Consider the following 16,207-nt stretch of genomic DNA (forward strand, 5'->3'; position numbering starts at 1 on the left):
AAAAGTTATGGCCATCTGCAATCACAGCAGGCTATCACAGTGACCATTTCCCACATTCTCATCATCACCAGGCATTTGTTTCCTCTCGTCATTGCCATCTTCACAAGGGAGAATAACTTCTGTCTGGATTTAGTTACAATGGTAAGACTCTGGTGCACTCAGAGGCAGAGAAGGGAATCACAGACAACAAACACCAGGAAGAACCTTACCCACAGCTGCTTTCTTCAGAGTTTTCCAGACTTCAGCAGAATTTATCACACAGTTATGATGAGACAGTGGCATGTATTCTTTTAAAACCTTTAATATGTGAATTTTAAAATATTCTTTATATGATTTCTTCCATACTTTTGTGGTTAGTATCTTCCCAATGTCTAATACTATCAATTTATTTCGACAACAACAAAAAGAAGGAAATAAAGGTTTACAAGTGCTTTCCCTTCACCACCACAGAGCACAAACACAGAATTCTAAGGAGGCAGAGGCATTAAAGGTTTGCAATTAAGTGGATTCTGCAGGTGTAGATCTGTAAATAGTTACGCTTTTTGTTTTTATGCCACACTTCAGAGAATTCACAACAGCTCTGCATATACGCAAACCAATTTCCGTTGTGATGCCCTCTTTATATAATGCCAGTAATTTCACATTTCCCGCTGTGAGATGACAAAGCGTGATTACAGTTTGTCCAGATGCAGCGACCCAGTCATCAGGATTGCTTCTATATCTGAATAACTTTCAGTTGCCCCGGATCTCATGAATAGCAAATGCAGAATCAAGTCAAAAGCCTGAAATATGAATGCAACTTGAATTGTGAAGCCAGATATCTGATTGTGTCCTGAATGCTGTATTGGGTTTATAATAACTCAAAATAATTTCATGTACTGCCTATATTTATTCACTGTGAAAAGATCACATCAAATTGAACCTGAATACTTTTTCAAGATAAAGGGAACAACACAGAAATGATCTGATGTAGTTGTTACACCCTGGAACTGAGAAAGGACTATTCCACAATTTTTTTCAGACCTCTGAGCTACTCTTTGGGCAGAAATCTGGTCATTTGATGTTAGGTACTTAACACGTGACAGTTCATTTAAGAACATGTATGAAATATGTTTTTCTATGAATGTGTATTTTTGAGGGCACTACATGAAATCTTGGCAATTCGCCCTTTTATTTTTTAATGGAACTAACCAAGACAGCATCCTTTTTAATGAGCTACAACATACATTACATAATCAATATATTAAATGTCAGACCGTCTATGCTGGTCCTTCATTCTCTGTAAAACTATATATAGCTTATTCATTATACTGTCGTGATGTTTTATAATACTATTTGATCAAAATTAGTGATTGTGCAGGTTATCAAAATATATTCTAGATATCTTAACCTTCCCTTTTTAGCTGTCAAGGGAATTACATGTACACATGCATACACGAAACTTTACCACAGGTCCTTGGGAAATAAAACTCTATCACTATTTAGTTAATTCTTGTAGCCAATGACTGGTCAGTTATATTTTGAGAAGCAACATATTTTGTGAAGAAACATACACCTTCTTATGACATCTGAAACTCAACAGCTTGCATGTCTGTCTCCGCATGCCTACTCAATGTGTGTTTTTTGCTCAGTGTGGGAGAGATGTTTGTGAATGGGCCAAGAAATATGCAAACTCAGTAGTCAGAAAGAAATCTGGCAGATGAAAGCATTTGCAAGATCGTATCCAAAGTGTTCTGAAGTTTCTCTAAAAGGCAACAGGACTGAGAGAATTTAAAAACTAGCTCCAGATTAAAAAAGGAAGCCCATATAAAGTGATAGTGTGTAAGAGGTTACAGTTGCTACAACTCCCCCTCAGCTTAAAAAAATCTTGGTTTTGCTTGAAGAAAGTACAAGTGACTGTCTGGGAGGTGACATTCTGAAGCTTTTCATCTAGATTATGGCCAGCGTTTTTGGAAAATACTCTCCTCTTTGTTTCTTCTATGTGCCTCCTGTCATCACTTTCCCTGCTTTTCAGTCAGACCATTTTTCTGAAGGCTCTAGAGGTGGGGCTGGGAGAATTAACATTCTGGAAAGGACACTGCAAACGTCCCCGCCAGACCTTTTGATGAATGACGTACTTCAACGTAGGTTAAGTATGTTGTAGTAACAAACTTCTTCAAATGGCAGTGGTTTAATGCAAAAAAAGATGTGTATCTCACTCACACTACATAGTTACTATGGAACCAGAGGGCGGAGAGGAGATGCTACTTCACTGTGGTCACCAAGGAGCCCGGAGTGATGGAGTCAGGGGGGAAACAGGAAACCCTGCTTTGGTACCTCTGCTCACACTTCACTAGCCAAAACTAGCTGTGCCCACACGTAGTATTAAAAGGGGCAGGGAAATAAAATTCTGCCACATGCCGGAGGGCAGGAACCAGATCAGTAAGTGGTCTTACTGGTCACTACAAATGGAAATACATAAACCCAGAGAAAGTGGTCTGTACCAATTTATGTGGGGTTTTTTCCCCTTCCCTCCCCCTCTCCCTCCTTTCTCTGTCTCCCTCTTTTTCCCTTAAGGAGGTATGTGAGCCTGAATACTGTAGTGTCATCACCTCAAACCTTAAAAACTCCTCAGAATGCCCTGTCCTCTAGAAGCTCAATTCCCAAAGGCCCTGTTACAACTGTCCATCCCCAGAAAGTAATCAAAACACAGAAGAGTCACAGTCTTGCAATCTTCCAACCTTCATTAAGCATCAGGCACAATCAAAAGATTTTATTTTTAAAAGGTTTTATATTACTCCTGTGGCTTCACCTTTTAAAGCAGAAGATGGTATAATTATAAAGCAAAGGTTATTTCACAGGGGCTGGAAGTTTGAAGCGCCCTAAGCAAATTGTCAGAATCATTTCATTCCTGACTAAATGAGAATTTTGTGACTTGTAATTCGCTTCGCCTTTCTAAAAATATTAATCTCAAAGTGTTTTCAGATGGCACTGATCAAATCCTTTTTTTTTTTTTTGTAAATACAGGACTATAGGAGAAAATTTATAATGAAAAACATAAATATATCTTCATTTTGCTGAATTATTCAAGATGAGACATGTTCATTCAGGCTGATAAACTAATCGTTTTTCGTGCTTTTCCCAGAGACCTAACTCACTTCCAATACAAGAGCCTATGGATTGGAATTGTCACCAATGTTTAGAATCACAGTTTGATATAGCCAGGATTCTGCTTTTGAATGATATGGCCATGTACAGCAGAAATTACTTAAGTAATAAACTGGTCATTAGTTTCTGTTTCTGTATCCTCCTTCAACTGACTTTAAGAGGTTTTGTCTCAAGTGAAGCAATCCTAGTTATTTCCATCTCTTGAAGAGAACTTAGATGTGGTTAGCTGCCTTTCTCATTAGGTGTCACATAAAAAAAAAATGACACCAAATAGCCTATTATGTATATAGAGGTACTTTTGTTCTTCAAACTCCATTAAGTTCTTATAAACCTCAATTAAGTAAAAGAACAGCTAATTAGAACAGTCTGTTTTCAACAGACTAAGAACTTTGCAAGGAAGAAGATTCCAGGACCTTATGCCTAACTACTGCCTTTGCCATGTGCCCAAGCCTTAGTATTTCATCCTACACAGTAAATTCATTCGTATTTATTTCAAGTAAATCAGACTAGTCCTGCTGTGATTCATACTTTATACCATGAGGCCTCTGGGAGGTTATATATTCGGGAAACATCCTCTGTAGATAGAGTAAGTCTACAGCAGGCAGGAACATGGCTTATATGCATGAAGATTCAAATTGAATCAAAACTTGTAAGTGAAATACGGAAGAGGGAAACAAAATCAAACTCTGTGACTTTAGATATTTCATTTGAATGAAATTCCAAATATTTATCCAATTTCAAGAGTTGATAAATTATCAATAATTTTATTAATAATGGAAAATACTAATAGAGATGATCATTGGTACTTAATAAATTCTTGCTGAGGAAACAAACAAATTCACATATATACACACACACACACACACACACACATATATATATATATATATATACATATATATATATATATATACACACACACACACATAACAGTATAGTTAGAGCTTAGACAGCATGGAAATATGTATTTAAAAAATCCTTCACTATATGAGCAATCAACATGTGCTAAGGTAATCCTCCCCCAAAATACGTATTTCAAATGAAAAGAAGTCGAATTGCATGTTGTATTCTATGATTAATTGTATCCATTTTTTTAGTGGGGGAGAGGATTAAATCACTGTGATCAAAGTTTTAAGCTGTTAAGCAAATTCTGACTCAAGTTAAAAAATTAGTCATTGTTTTGGATTATTTTTTGATTAAATCCCTAATGCCTTCTTCATTTATTCGTTCTAACACACTTACTGAATATCCACATTCCCTAGCCTGGAGCCATAGCAGAGATCAACTGAGATATAATTGCAGCTCATTTGCTAAAACCTTGAAAATTGCAAATATTTGCTTTTCCAAATATAATCCCAATCATTCTCACTCAACTGCAACCTACCAGAGCTCTGGGAGTGGGAAAGAGTGGATCTGTGCATACAACCCCAGCTTATTTAGGCTGCAGGTGGTGGTGAGTTTGTTTCTGAAGTTAAAATGAAACACTTGACAATTATAAATTTTAGTTGTGTGGTACTTTCCAACTTAAAGTATTTGTTTGCTCTCTCAAAATCTGGGTATGTCCATGGAAGAGAATGCAACCAGATAACGTGAACATCTTTCATGGATGTCACTGGAACTGATCAAGAATCATCAGCCCATATTTCACATAGTCCCCTGGGCTATATTAAGTACCAAAATACAAGCATGGTTAAAAAACAAAACAAAACAAAGCGAACAACAAAAAGTGCGCTGTCCCAGGGGCACCTGGGTGGCTTAGTCAGTTGAGTGTCTGACTCTTGGTTTTGGCTCAGGTCATGACTTCACGGTTTGTGGGATCGAGCCCTGGGCCAAACTCGGAGCCGACAGCAAGGAGCCTGCTTGGGATTCTCTCTCTCTCCCCCCCCCCCACCTCCCATGCACCGGCGCATACACTCTCTCTCTCAAAATAAATAAACTTTAAAAACCAACTGCACTGTCCCAGCAGTCACATAAGTTAGGATGAGGAGGGGAAGTAAAGCAATAATGACAGGATATGAGAAGTATAATAAATGAGGATAGAGCCAAATGTGATGGGAGTCTGAAGGACAGAACAACTAACCTGCAGTGGAGATTCAAAGAAGGCTCAAGGAGTAGGTGGCCTTTGGACTGTGGCTTGAATAACAACAGCAGTGGGGTTGAGAGTGAAGCACCTCTTGGTAAGAAACAAGTTCAGATAAATGCCCAGGGTCAAGAGGGATCACAGAGAACTGGAGGATGGGGACATTTGTGGTTTGGGTGGGCAAGGTGGGAACCCAGGGCAGGCTGGGATAGGGCTCTGGAATTCCACTGCAAAGTTGAAGGCTGCTCTTTAGGCAAAGAGAAAGAATCTGAAATAATCTGATCTGATTCATGGAGGGAAACTAAGATAGTGGCAGGAAAGAGTTTCTTTTTCTTTTTTTTTTTTTTTTTGAACTTTTATGCCAATAAATTGGAAAGTTTATTTAGATAATAATTTCCTACAAAAAATATCACATAAAAATTGATTCAAAAAGAAATAGAAAAACAGGTTATAAAAAATTCATCCATGTTTTCATCTGGCACTTGTTTCACTTTTTACACTTAAATCTTCTGATTCATTTGGAGTTTCTTTTTCAAATGAAGGAGAAAAAAAAAAAGTAAAGTAAAGATAGTGGGGTCTTCTGAATAATTAAAAGCAATAAATAATGGTCCAAAATTTATCACCAAATTATATATTAAGTAACTGAAAGATAAACTACATTATCATTCAAACAAACACTCTGCAAATTTATGTCCCTTTTTTCCTTTCTTTTTTTGGGGTCAGATCACATCACAGTGTGATCTCTGGACCTCAGTCGTTAATGCATTATTGACTTTTATTGTTCACGTGCATGTGCCCTTGATTTATGATTAACAGCACGGACCCAGCTGGCTAAATCTATTACAGGATTTGATTACGACGCTATTTAAGACTGATATTTTATCGAACTAACTCTCCAAATTAACTAATTTTTTAATGCATCAATGTACCCTTAAACAACATGTACCCAAAACAAAAATCCTTACAGCCATAAACATACTATCTTGTGTAAGTAAAAACACAGCAGAATGTCCTCAGAACTTTCAAATATAATTAAGCCCAAGAATACTTCCACTTAAACAACGCAACAGAAAAATCCCAATGACTGGCTTACCAAATTGTTTCCATTTTTATTCACGAGAGGTACTTATTTACCTGAGAGAAACCGCATGTGGCCCATATATCTCTCTCACTGCTGACAAATCAGCTTCAAGCTGTGGGTGCTTGTGCAGTTCCCCGTCATAGTTCACCTGATGGAAAGGGATGGTTTAGGAATGACTTAGGGATGGTGAAGAGAATCAAAAGAATCAAATACAAACCATCTCTTGGACAGGTGTTACCCTGCAGGTTGTGCCATAGACATTTCTCACTGAAAAATACAGAGAATACAGCAGTATATTCGCTAAAGTTCGTAGGTTCACCTATGTCTAGTATAACTTAGTATGCTTGAAAGGAAAATTAGACTACCTTGATATGGGGAAAAGATCAATGTTAAAAAGAACGAAGTAGTGGCTGGTAGATAATCTGAAAACTTCTAGACTGAATATCTATACTGAGAAAAAGCATTTACTTCCCCTCTGCAAATACTAGCTGTGTAAACAAAAATCCAAACTGGAAGGATTATTTTGCATAATGTTGAAGTGCAACACTGGTTAGAGAATCGTTAGGAAAAGTATCCCATTGCTGGACAGGCATTCTTGGAGAGAAGAAGCCCAGTTGTATGTATATGTTCACGCCTCTGCAGCTTTGTTTATGCTCCATTGATAAATTACTGGTTTTTGATTCCAGAAAAGTAAACTGACTTGCATTCTTTTACACAATAATAAATTTGGCTTTAAAACACCACTCTAACATACTACCTTCCCATTACACTATCCAAGTTACAAAGCTATTTGATCAAGGGGTGCCAGGGTGGCTCAGTCAATTAAGTGTCCAATTTCGGCTCAGGTCATGATCTCACAGTTCATAGGTTTGAGTCCCGCATCAGGCTCTGTGCTGACAGCTCGGAGCCTGGAGCCTGCTTCAAATTCTGTGTCTCCCTCTCTCTCTGCCCCTCCCCTGCTCACAAAAGAGCTCTCTCTCTCTCTCTTAAAAAATGAATAAACATTAAAAAAACACTTTTTTTAATTAAAGAAAACAAACAAACATAACAAAGCTTTTTGATCAAGGAATTTACAGAAACATGGAGCACCTGGGTGGCTCAGTCAGTTAAGGGTCTGACCCCTGGTTTTGGCTCAGGTCATTATCTCATGGTTTGTGAGGTGGAGCCTGCTTGGGATTCTCGCTCTCCCTCTCTCTCTGCCCTTCCCCCACTAGCTCAATCTCTCTCTCTCTCTCTCTCTCTCTCTCTCTCTCTCTCTCTCTCAAAATAAATAAACTTAAAAATAACTTTTTAAAAAAGTTTACAGAAACGGAACAAGATGCCTTATATAGCCAAATCCTAAAATCAACTCCACGGTTTAAAATTTTAACATGATCCTGGAAAAATAGTGAATTCTTTTATATATGCGGCTATGCCATTCTCATATATATATAAATTATGATGTTTCTTCATCAACATGTTTCAACAAACACTTTACAACAGTGTAAGAGGAAAAGACAATGAATACAAACATTAAGGATGCTCAGTAATGAGGGACCATCAACATTGATAAAGGTTAATCATCTTCTATTTAAAACTAACCATCCATCCATGCTTTTGTTAGAAGTGTCATCATTTCAAAATAATGACTGAGCCCAATATGCTTAAGAAATATAAAAGTCAAAAAACTTTTATTTTATGATACAATGCTGCTGCCTGCAAAATCTCAGTGATGAAGCAAGACAACTTCAGTGTGAGTGATTACAGTCAAAGAGTTGCAAAAGTAACCTTGATTTCTGAAAATATGTAGAAATGAGAAACGGAGAAATTATATAGGTTTCCACGTTAGCTCAAGAACTAACACACAGGTCTCTCAGATCACAAGCACAGATTTCCACTAGGGCGTAAGGGCTACTGCGAACTCTGCAAGTGGGTATTTGACAGGTCTGATGTGCTTACCTGTCCTCCATAATAAAATTCTTCAGAATCATTATCACCTTCGGAATCTTCTTCCACCGTACTATTTTGTCTTGACTCCTTAAATAACAGATTAAAAAAAGAATTTTAATGGTCAGATTAGCTTACCTTCTTTTGAAAAGAAAGTAGCAAGTGGCCATAATAGATAGGTCTTGTGCTTGCTTATCACATGGATTTTATATAAAAAACGTGTGTGGTGTAAGTACAAGCCAAAAACAAAAGGCAGTAAGAGACAGTTTTGTCAGTGTAGTAAGCTTTATTGTACATCTTTTTCAAAAGTTCTATTTCATTGATTTTGAGTTGTACAATTTACTATTTGATGTTTACATAAAACTATGTGTCATCAACTACATCTTTGGTTTTGTTCTGATAAAAACATCTGACAAGTTCATACTGATTCAATTGTTTATTAAAAAGTTCCTCAGCATTGGGGCGCCTGGGTGGCTCTGTCAGTTAAGACTCAGAGTTCGGCTCAGGTCATGATCTCGTAGTTTCTGAGTTCATACTGATTCAATTGTTTATTAAAAAGTTCCTCAGCCCTGGGGCGACTGGGTGGCTCAGTCAGTTAAGACTCAGAGTTTGGATCAGGTCGTGATCTCGTGGTTTTCAAGTTCGAGCCGTGCATCGGGCCCTGTGCTGACAGCTCAGAGCCTGGAGCCTGCTTCGGATTCTGTGTGTGTGTCTCTCTCTCTGCCCCTGCCCCATTCATGCTCTGTCTCTCTCTCTCTCTCTCCCTCTCTCTCAAAAATAAACATTAAAAAAAAAAAAAGTTCCTCAGCATTATTTATTTATCCCTGACCGTGCTCACTTCCACTGCCAACTCTACATAATGGTATGAAATAAAAGACACTCGAACTCCAATAATATAAAAATCAAATTATGAAAATAAATATGAATTACATTATGAAGAGAACTTTCTACATACAGAAATTATTTACTTTAGATTTCAGATTTCAAAAGGATGTTTAATTAAATATGCTTGAACTTGAAGTCTGAGTTTCTAATTAATGGAACCACATATGCTTTGTGTCTGAAGTTCAAACAGTAAAATTTTACCTAAAGTAACTAATGATGATATTCCCATACCCGGCAGGCTCTGTTAAAATAATTAGGAGAAAGGCAAATCCCATTAGACACAGGAATCTATCAACCCAATGTTTTGGAATCGTTTCTAAATTTCTAGACCAAATTTCAAATTCTTAAGGAAAATGAAAAACCTACAAAAGGGAATTTGGGTTTTATAAAATGCTAACAGATTTGGGTTTGGGGGCCAGTATTGCTAAATCTGTGGTTCTCGCTGTGGATGAAGGAGAGTAGAGGGAACGATACAATACTAAGGGGGGGGGGGGGGGGGGGGGGGGAGTTTGTTCCGGGTGCGTAGTTTGAAAAGCAAAAAATTGTCAGTCCTGTTGCACTCATCTTGTTTTTTTTAACACCCCAGTGTTTATTGACTGATTCTAGCAGATTTTTTAATTTTTTTTTTCAACGTTTTTTTATTTATTTTTGGGACAGAGAGAGACATAGCATGAACGGGGGAGGGGCAGAGAGAGAGGGAGACACAGAATCGGAAACAGGCTCCAGGCTCCGAGCCGTCCATCAGCCCAGAGCCTGACGCGGGGCTCGAACTCACGGACCGCGAGATCGTGACCTGGCTGAAGTCGGACGCTTAACCGACTGCGCCACCCAGGCGCCCCTCTAGCAGATTTTTTAAAGGTGAGGAAGGGGTAGCAGGAATTTGTCGTTGATGTTGTTTTAACATTGGCCACTAATAATAAGACTATATACCCATTCTCTTTGCTACCTTAGGTAAAGAGATCACCTTTTACAAATGAAATGGTAAGGGTTCCACATGCAGCTGTTAGAACTGTAAGTTACAGAAGATGCTCCTCAGTCAACTACATTACTTGACCAAATACAGAGAATAAGTTAAGCTTTGTGTGCACTTGATTTAGATTTAAGCCAGACATTCTTTCTGTTAAAGGCAGCTTCCTTCTCAGGGTTAATTCTAGGTCACTACCCTTCCCTATACTTAAGTCTCTTGGCCACAAGCCTGTGCTTCATACACTATATGCAGTCTTTTTTTTTTTAATTTTTTTAAATGTTAATTTATTTTTCAGACAGAGAGAGACAGAACATGAATGGGGGAAGGGCAGAGAGAGAGGGAGACACAGAATCCGAAGCAGGCTCCAACTCCAAGCTGTCAGCAAAGAGCCCAATGCAGGGCTCGAACTCACGGACCGTGAGATCATGACCTGAGCCGAAGTCCGAAGTTCAACCAACTGAGCCACCCAGGCGCCCCTACAGTCTTAACCTAAATAGCAATGATATTAACTATAAATACAAGGTAAGTTTAAAATGTATTCTGTTTTGAATAAAGTATAAAATACGAAATGTAATCTCCATACCTCTCCATTTTCCTTCTGTAATTTTGATTTTATGGATAAGCAACAGTTAATGTCATTTGTCTTCCTTAATTCTGAAAGAAAGTTATAAAACATCATTTATAAAACATCACTTTAGTTTTCAGCAGGCTATTTATCAAATATTTATAAGTTTCAGTATAAAAACATGCCTCAGGTGATTCTCTCTTTGCCAAAAGATTAAGGAATGTTTTATAATTATATTATGTTAGGAAGTTACATGATACATAAGCTATTCTGATTTTTTCATTGCCCATCAAAATACGGTCAAACCAAAGTGCCATTACACAGACCCCTTCAGCTCTCGTTTATGTATTTCATGGGATCTACATTGCCTTAAGTAAGCTTTTTAAATATTCATTTTGTCTACCAGTGTCATTATGCATGGAATATTTTCATAAGAGCAAATATCAACACAATGCATTTAAACAGGGCTTTTTTAAAGTAGTGTAAATTTATGTGTTTAAAAAACTGTTGAAAAACAAACTAATGCAAGTTAGACAGAAAATTTGTATGGGACACCAGATTTATAGATGCTGGAGATAAATATCTGCTACATGGGCTAAAAGAACAAAAATAAATAAATAAAGCTACCTATAGCCAAGAAAACATTAATCTAGAGTTTAAAAAAACAGTATATTCCTATTACCTGTTGCTATCCGGTGGAAAATTATCGGAATTGGCTCCGTAGTAACTAATACGTCTTCATCATTTTCTGAACTTGACACATACGTATTATCTGCAAAGAAATATGGACAATTAAAGGCATGGTAACCAAAAAAACCAAACCCTTTATTAAAAAAAGTTAAATTATATCCACATCGCTTCCATCACTCAGGAAGCACATACTACTGCTCTGGTTAATCTCAGAAAAAATTAAGTATACATGATTTATCACAGATTTACATGTGATTTAATTTTAAATGGCCTCTTCAAAGACACTTGTGTCTCCTAGAGAAATACAGACTGCAGATAGGGACTGTTCCCCAAACAGGAAGCAGATACTGGGAGAAAGCTAAAACAAGAACATTTGGTGCAATAAAAAAATTCAATATCAAGTCATTAAAAAAACTGAACCAAAGCCTTGGTTGAAAATCATACCTCCATATTACTCTAATGTATATTTTTAAATGATATTAAGTCTCACAATTCTTCTTCTTCCATAAATTAATTTCATTAAATAATACTAAGCAAGTTGAATGCACAGAAAACATTAAATTATTCCACAGTTTTTTTCTTCATTATTTGTTTTCTCCAGAAAAAAATATTTTAATAAATTTAGGATTTTTCCCTAAAAATACAGATCTTTGTGCATATAATATAACACACAGCCATTTATTCTACTTTGTTCATTGACAATTACTGGGCATCTGTGAGACCGCTGTTCGTTACCAAACGCTTCACCAATTCATTAATTATGGTCCTATAATACTCTCATTGACACTGTATAAAATATAAAAAGTGTAAAATATTCCCAACAAATAATAGAAACCTGTTATCAATTTCTGCAAAAGGAAATGAGCATTCTGACAACTGACTGAATACACGATAAAAGATCTTGAGCCAAGTTTTCATAATATTGTGTCAGTACAGTGAGAACACGATCTTTAACTGATAGATATCAAAGTCACTACTTTATTTGCAAAGAAACATCTGCACTGTGTTTAGACCTTGAGTGCAGTGAGTCGAGAGTGATGTGTTCACAGCATAGTCTCAAAGACTCTCAATAGACATAAGGCTTTACTAATAATTCTGGAAGGTGAGAGGAGAGGAATGTGGATTAGATTTGAAACAAAACAGGTTTGCCTCATTACTTTGTTTTAATTACAAATTTTGCCTTGTTTCACTTTCAAGTAGCATTGAGGAGGGTGTGAGATTTTTGTGTTTATCAAGTGGGACCACAGATTAACAAACAGGTTTAATATAAATTTGTTTTAATTACTGTTTCATCACATTGGTTGAGACTTTGACCGTTTATCTGGAGTCTCTTCTGTCAGTAACCTCATACTCTGAGGTGAAGAGTAAACCCCTCTATTAAAGCCAGTATTTCAATTTCTTAAACCCTCATTCAGAGGGTTACTGATTCAAAGTTATTTGCTACTGAATCAACTCAATTAGTTTTTCCCTGTAGATAATGTATTCCTTGAAGCAAACTTATGGCGAAAAGGAGTATTAAAAATAAAAATGAGCATTAAAGGAAAAAAGTAATAGCTAAACCACCACCTAGAAGGGGAGATCCCCAAAAATCCACAAAGTGCACACAGTATCATGCAGTATCTCAGTGTCATGGACGGGAGCATTTTACTAAATCTTTAAGAGGAAAGTAAATTAGGGCATTCTGTTTATGAAAACAAGGAAGTGAATAACTCAATCTAATGGATCCAATGGCTTACGTGGTGTTGACACTACAAGGCAGTCAGCTTTGATTCAAGAGAATGTAATTTGAATTGAACGGATGAACACACGTTGCATAATGCTTTAAGACAGGATTATGCAGTCAAACACATCATTTTCTAAGAGATTTTTTTTTTTTACCAGTTTGTATCTTGATCAGTGTTTAGGCATTTGAACACTTTCAATTTCTGTTTCTGGCTAAATTTACCCAAGCCAAAATGTTTTCAGGTTTCATGCCAATATCTATTAAATCATCATTACGACATCATAGGCCCGATCAAAGAGATATATATACCTGAGTGAAAAACAGAAATGTAGGACAGTAGACAAAGCACATAAAATCTAGACCCAACTACCAACTAGCTATTGATCCCTTTTAACTAACCCATGGTTGCTTTAGTTCTAAAGTGAAGGTCTGCAGATGCTCTTTGAGGATCGTCCCAGCTGTATGAATGAATTCTGTTTTCTCTTTTCGTTGTTCTTTAAATAATCATTTCTAAACCTTCCTCAAACTATTTTGACATCTGTAATAATAAAATCATCTTTGTTTAGACATGAGAAAGTAGGACATAAAAAGGATAAGGAATGCATTTAAGGTGACAGAATGAGTCAGTGACTGAATAGAATGTTTTCAAACTCAAATTCCTTCTCTGGAATTCTCCCACTTGACTCCAGAGGTGCCAATTTTTTTTTTTTTTTTTTTTTTGGCCCCCGAAAATTCCGAGGACAGCTAGGTTCCTTAACGTGTAAGTTTTGTAGAGACCTATAGATCGTTATTAAAGGCTGTTAACAATGTGACTATTTTCTCTTCCCTGCCCTACCAGACTATGCAAGCCATTACTGGGACTTCCATGGACAACTGGGGCAAGATGGGTAGAGAGCTATGAGAAAGCATCTGTGAAACTATTTTTCCATTCTATTTCAAAGGCAACATAATTTAAGCCAAGCCATTCCATTATTCATTACTATGTACCTTCAGAAAAATAATACAATTATAATAATAATTATATTGGCTTTGTAATATAATCTGGATATCTCCCCTGAGTGTTAAATTATATAATATTTATACACTTCATATCAACCTTCAAACCAATCAACTATTATCTCTATTTTAAAGATGGGGAAGCCAAAGCTAAGAGAAATCAAACAATTTGCCCAAATTATTTAAGTAATTAAGGGGCGGCTGGGTGGCACAGTCGGTTGAGTGTCCAACTTGGGCTCAGGTCTTGATCTCATGGTTCATGAGTTCGAGCCCCATATCAGCTCTCTGCTGTCACGCAGAGCCCCCACTTCAGGTCCTGTCTCCCTCTCTCTGTCTCTCCCCTGCTTTCTCGTTCTGTCTCTCTGTCTCTCAAAAATAAATAAACAAAAAAAATTACACGTGGCAAGTAAGTGGTAAAACTGTCCGAATTCAGACATCAGTTCTTTGCTATGCTTTTTTTAATATTAAAAAGCTGTCACTCAGCAATCGCAATATGTTGTAAAACATAAAAAAGGGATGAGAAAATTCACACCCACCAGTAGGTGAGCCTCCTAATTAAAGGTGGGAACTGATGAGAAAAAATTCTGCTGTTCTGTTCCAGTGGAGCCAATTATCTGTGACTTGTAATATATTTGCCTTCAAAAAGCAAAAATCTGTCTACAGTATAAATTCCATAAGGAAGCACAAGTAAACCAGAAGGCTGCTCTATTTCTTCGCTGCATTTAAAAAAGCCCACATATCATTTAACATTGCATTTATGAACATGTTACTTAAAGTATACTTAATACTCAATAAAGATCTTCTTTGTTCACACAAAACAAAACTATGACATGAATTTCAATAGGTGGCACAGGTTACTTAATAAATTAAAATTATGAAGTGATAAATCTGTTCCTAAGGAAATAAACAAAGTGCCATAATCCTGAATCTGGAGGATTATGCTCATATATTTCCACAGGGCAAAGCAAGTTCCAAATTTTCAAAGCTAGATGATGAGCTAATCATTCAACCATATAATCCAGAGAAAGTAGGAAGGGAAAAGACTGAGGAACATTAGCAGAAAGAACTAATGAAGTACTACCACGATTACTGATAGTAATTACTATCAAGACTTAGAAATTTTCAAAAACAACATAAAAAGCTATCTGTTTGAGTTGATTTTTACAGTAAGTAAACTTTGGGGAAGAAAAACCAAAAGGAGAAAAAGACAAGAACAAATGTAAAACAATAGGTACGAGACAGGAGAAATATCCACAAAGAGGCAGATTTTCAGATGTACAGGCCGAATACGATAAAAAACTTTTTGCTACAGAAGTTGGGACATTTCACCAACACAGTGAGCTTTCATGTTTAAAAGTGACTAAGAAACAGAAAAACAAAACAGACAATAATCACGGCAGAAAAATAACAACTGCCCCAGAACCATCCCTGAAGAGATGCCAGGCTCAGAGAGATTTGCTGGCATGTTCTAGCAAATGCCAAAGAATAGCTGCATTTCTTCAGCAATGCCAACTCTTTAACAGCAAAATATATGGCAAGATGCGTACGGTTCTTATGGATCAACATTAAGATGCCTGCTAAACAACCTTGTTGTTCAAAGGAGAAAGCGTACGTGATACCTCAATAGATGTTAAGCAAGAATTTGATCAAGACTTACAACTCATTCTTAAAAAAAAAAAAAAAAAGACTTGGTAAAACGAGAAAACTAGTTTTCTGAAAGTAGATGGAAACACGCTCACTAATTTTGGAAAAGAAGGACAAAGCTGCCAACTTTCACAATCATCATTAAAAATTATTCTGGAAGTTCTAGCAGTGTAATGGCAGAAAAGACACAAGGATGAATACCGGAAAGGGAGAGCAAACATAATTTGTATGCAATATTAGCTACCTGAGAAATCAAGTGTATTAACTGAACTTTTAATGCAAATAAATGTAGATTAAAATTTAATAAAATGGGTAAAATATTGTCATAGTAACACTTTGAATTTTTTTTTTAATGTAGTAATACTCACTTTGAAGAACACTCCATAAAAATAACTCCCACTGCTTCTTGCATACAAGTGACAGGAATCAGAACTAAATTACAGACTTGGTTTTACCACCAAACTGCATGTCCTTGGGAAATACTCTTTACCCTCTCTTGACAC

At 36.7% G+C, this 16,207-nt stretch overlaps 1 protein-coding gene across 1 annotated transcript in view; it reads right to left on the reverse strand.

The window, feature by feature from the left end:
- The window catches only part of PARP8 (poly(ADP-ribose) polymerase family member 8), a 172,404-nt gene that overhangs the window by 58,898 nt on the left and 97,299 nt on the right, over positions 1-16,207 (reverse strand). Inside the window, exons 5-8 of the mRNA XM_049648095.1 lie at positions 11,334-11,423; positions 10,670-10,740; positions 8,247-8,324; positions 6,362-6,456 (exon numbers count right to left, since the gene is read on the reverse strand). Coding sequence (XP_049504052.1) covers positions 6,362-6,456; positions 8,247-8,324; positions 10,670-10,740; positions 11,334-11,423 — 334 coding nt within the window. The remainder of the gene's footprint in view (positions 1-6,361; positions 6,457-8,246; positions 8,325-10,669; positions 10,741-11,333; positions 11,424-16,207) is intronic.

The sequence above is a fragment of the Panthera uncia genome, assembly GCF_023721935.1.
Source record: "Panthera uncia isolate 11264 chromosome A1 unlocalized genomic scaffold, Puncia_PCG_1.0 HiC_scaffold_17, whole genome shotgun sequence".
Lineage (NCBI taxonomy): Eukaryota > Metazoa > Chordata > Mammalia > Carnivora > Felidae > Panthera > Panthera uncia.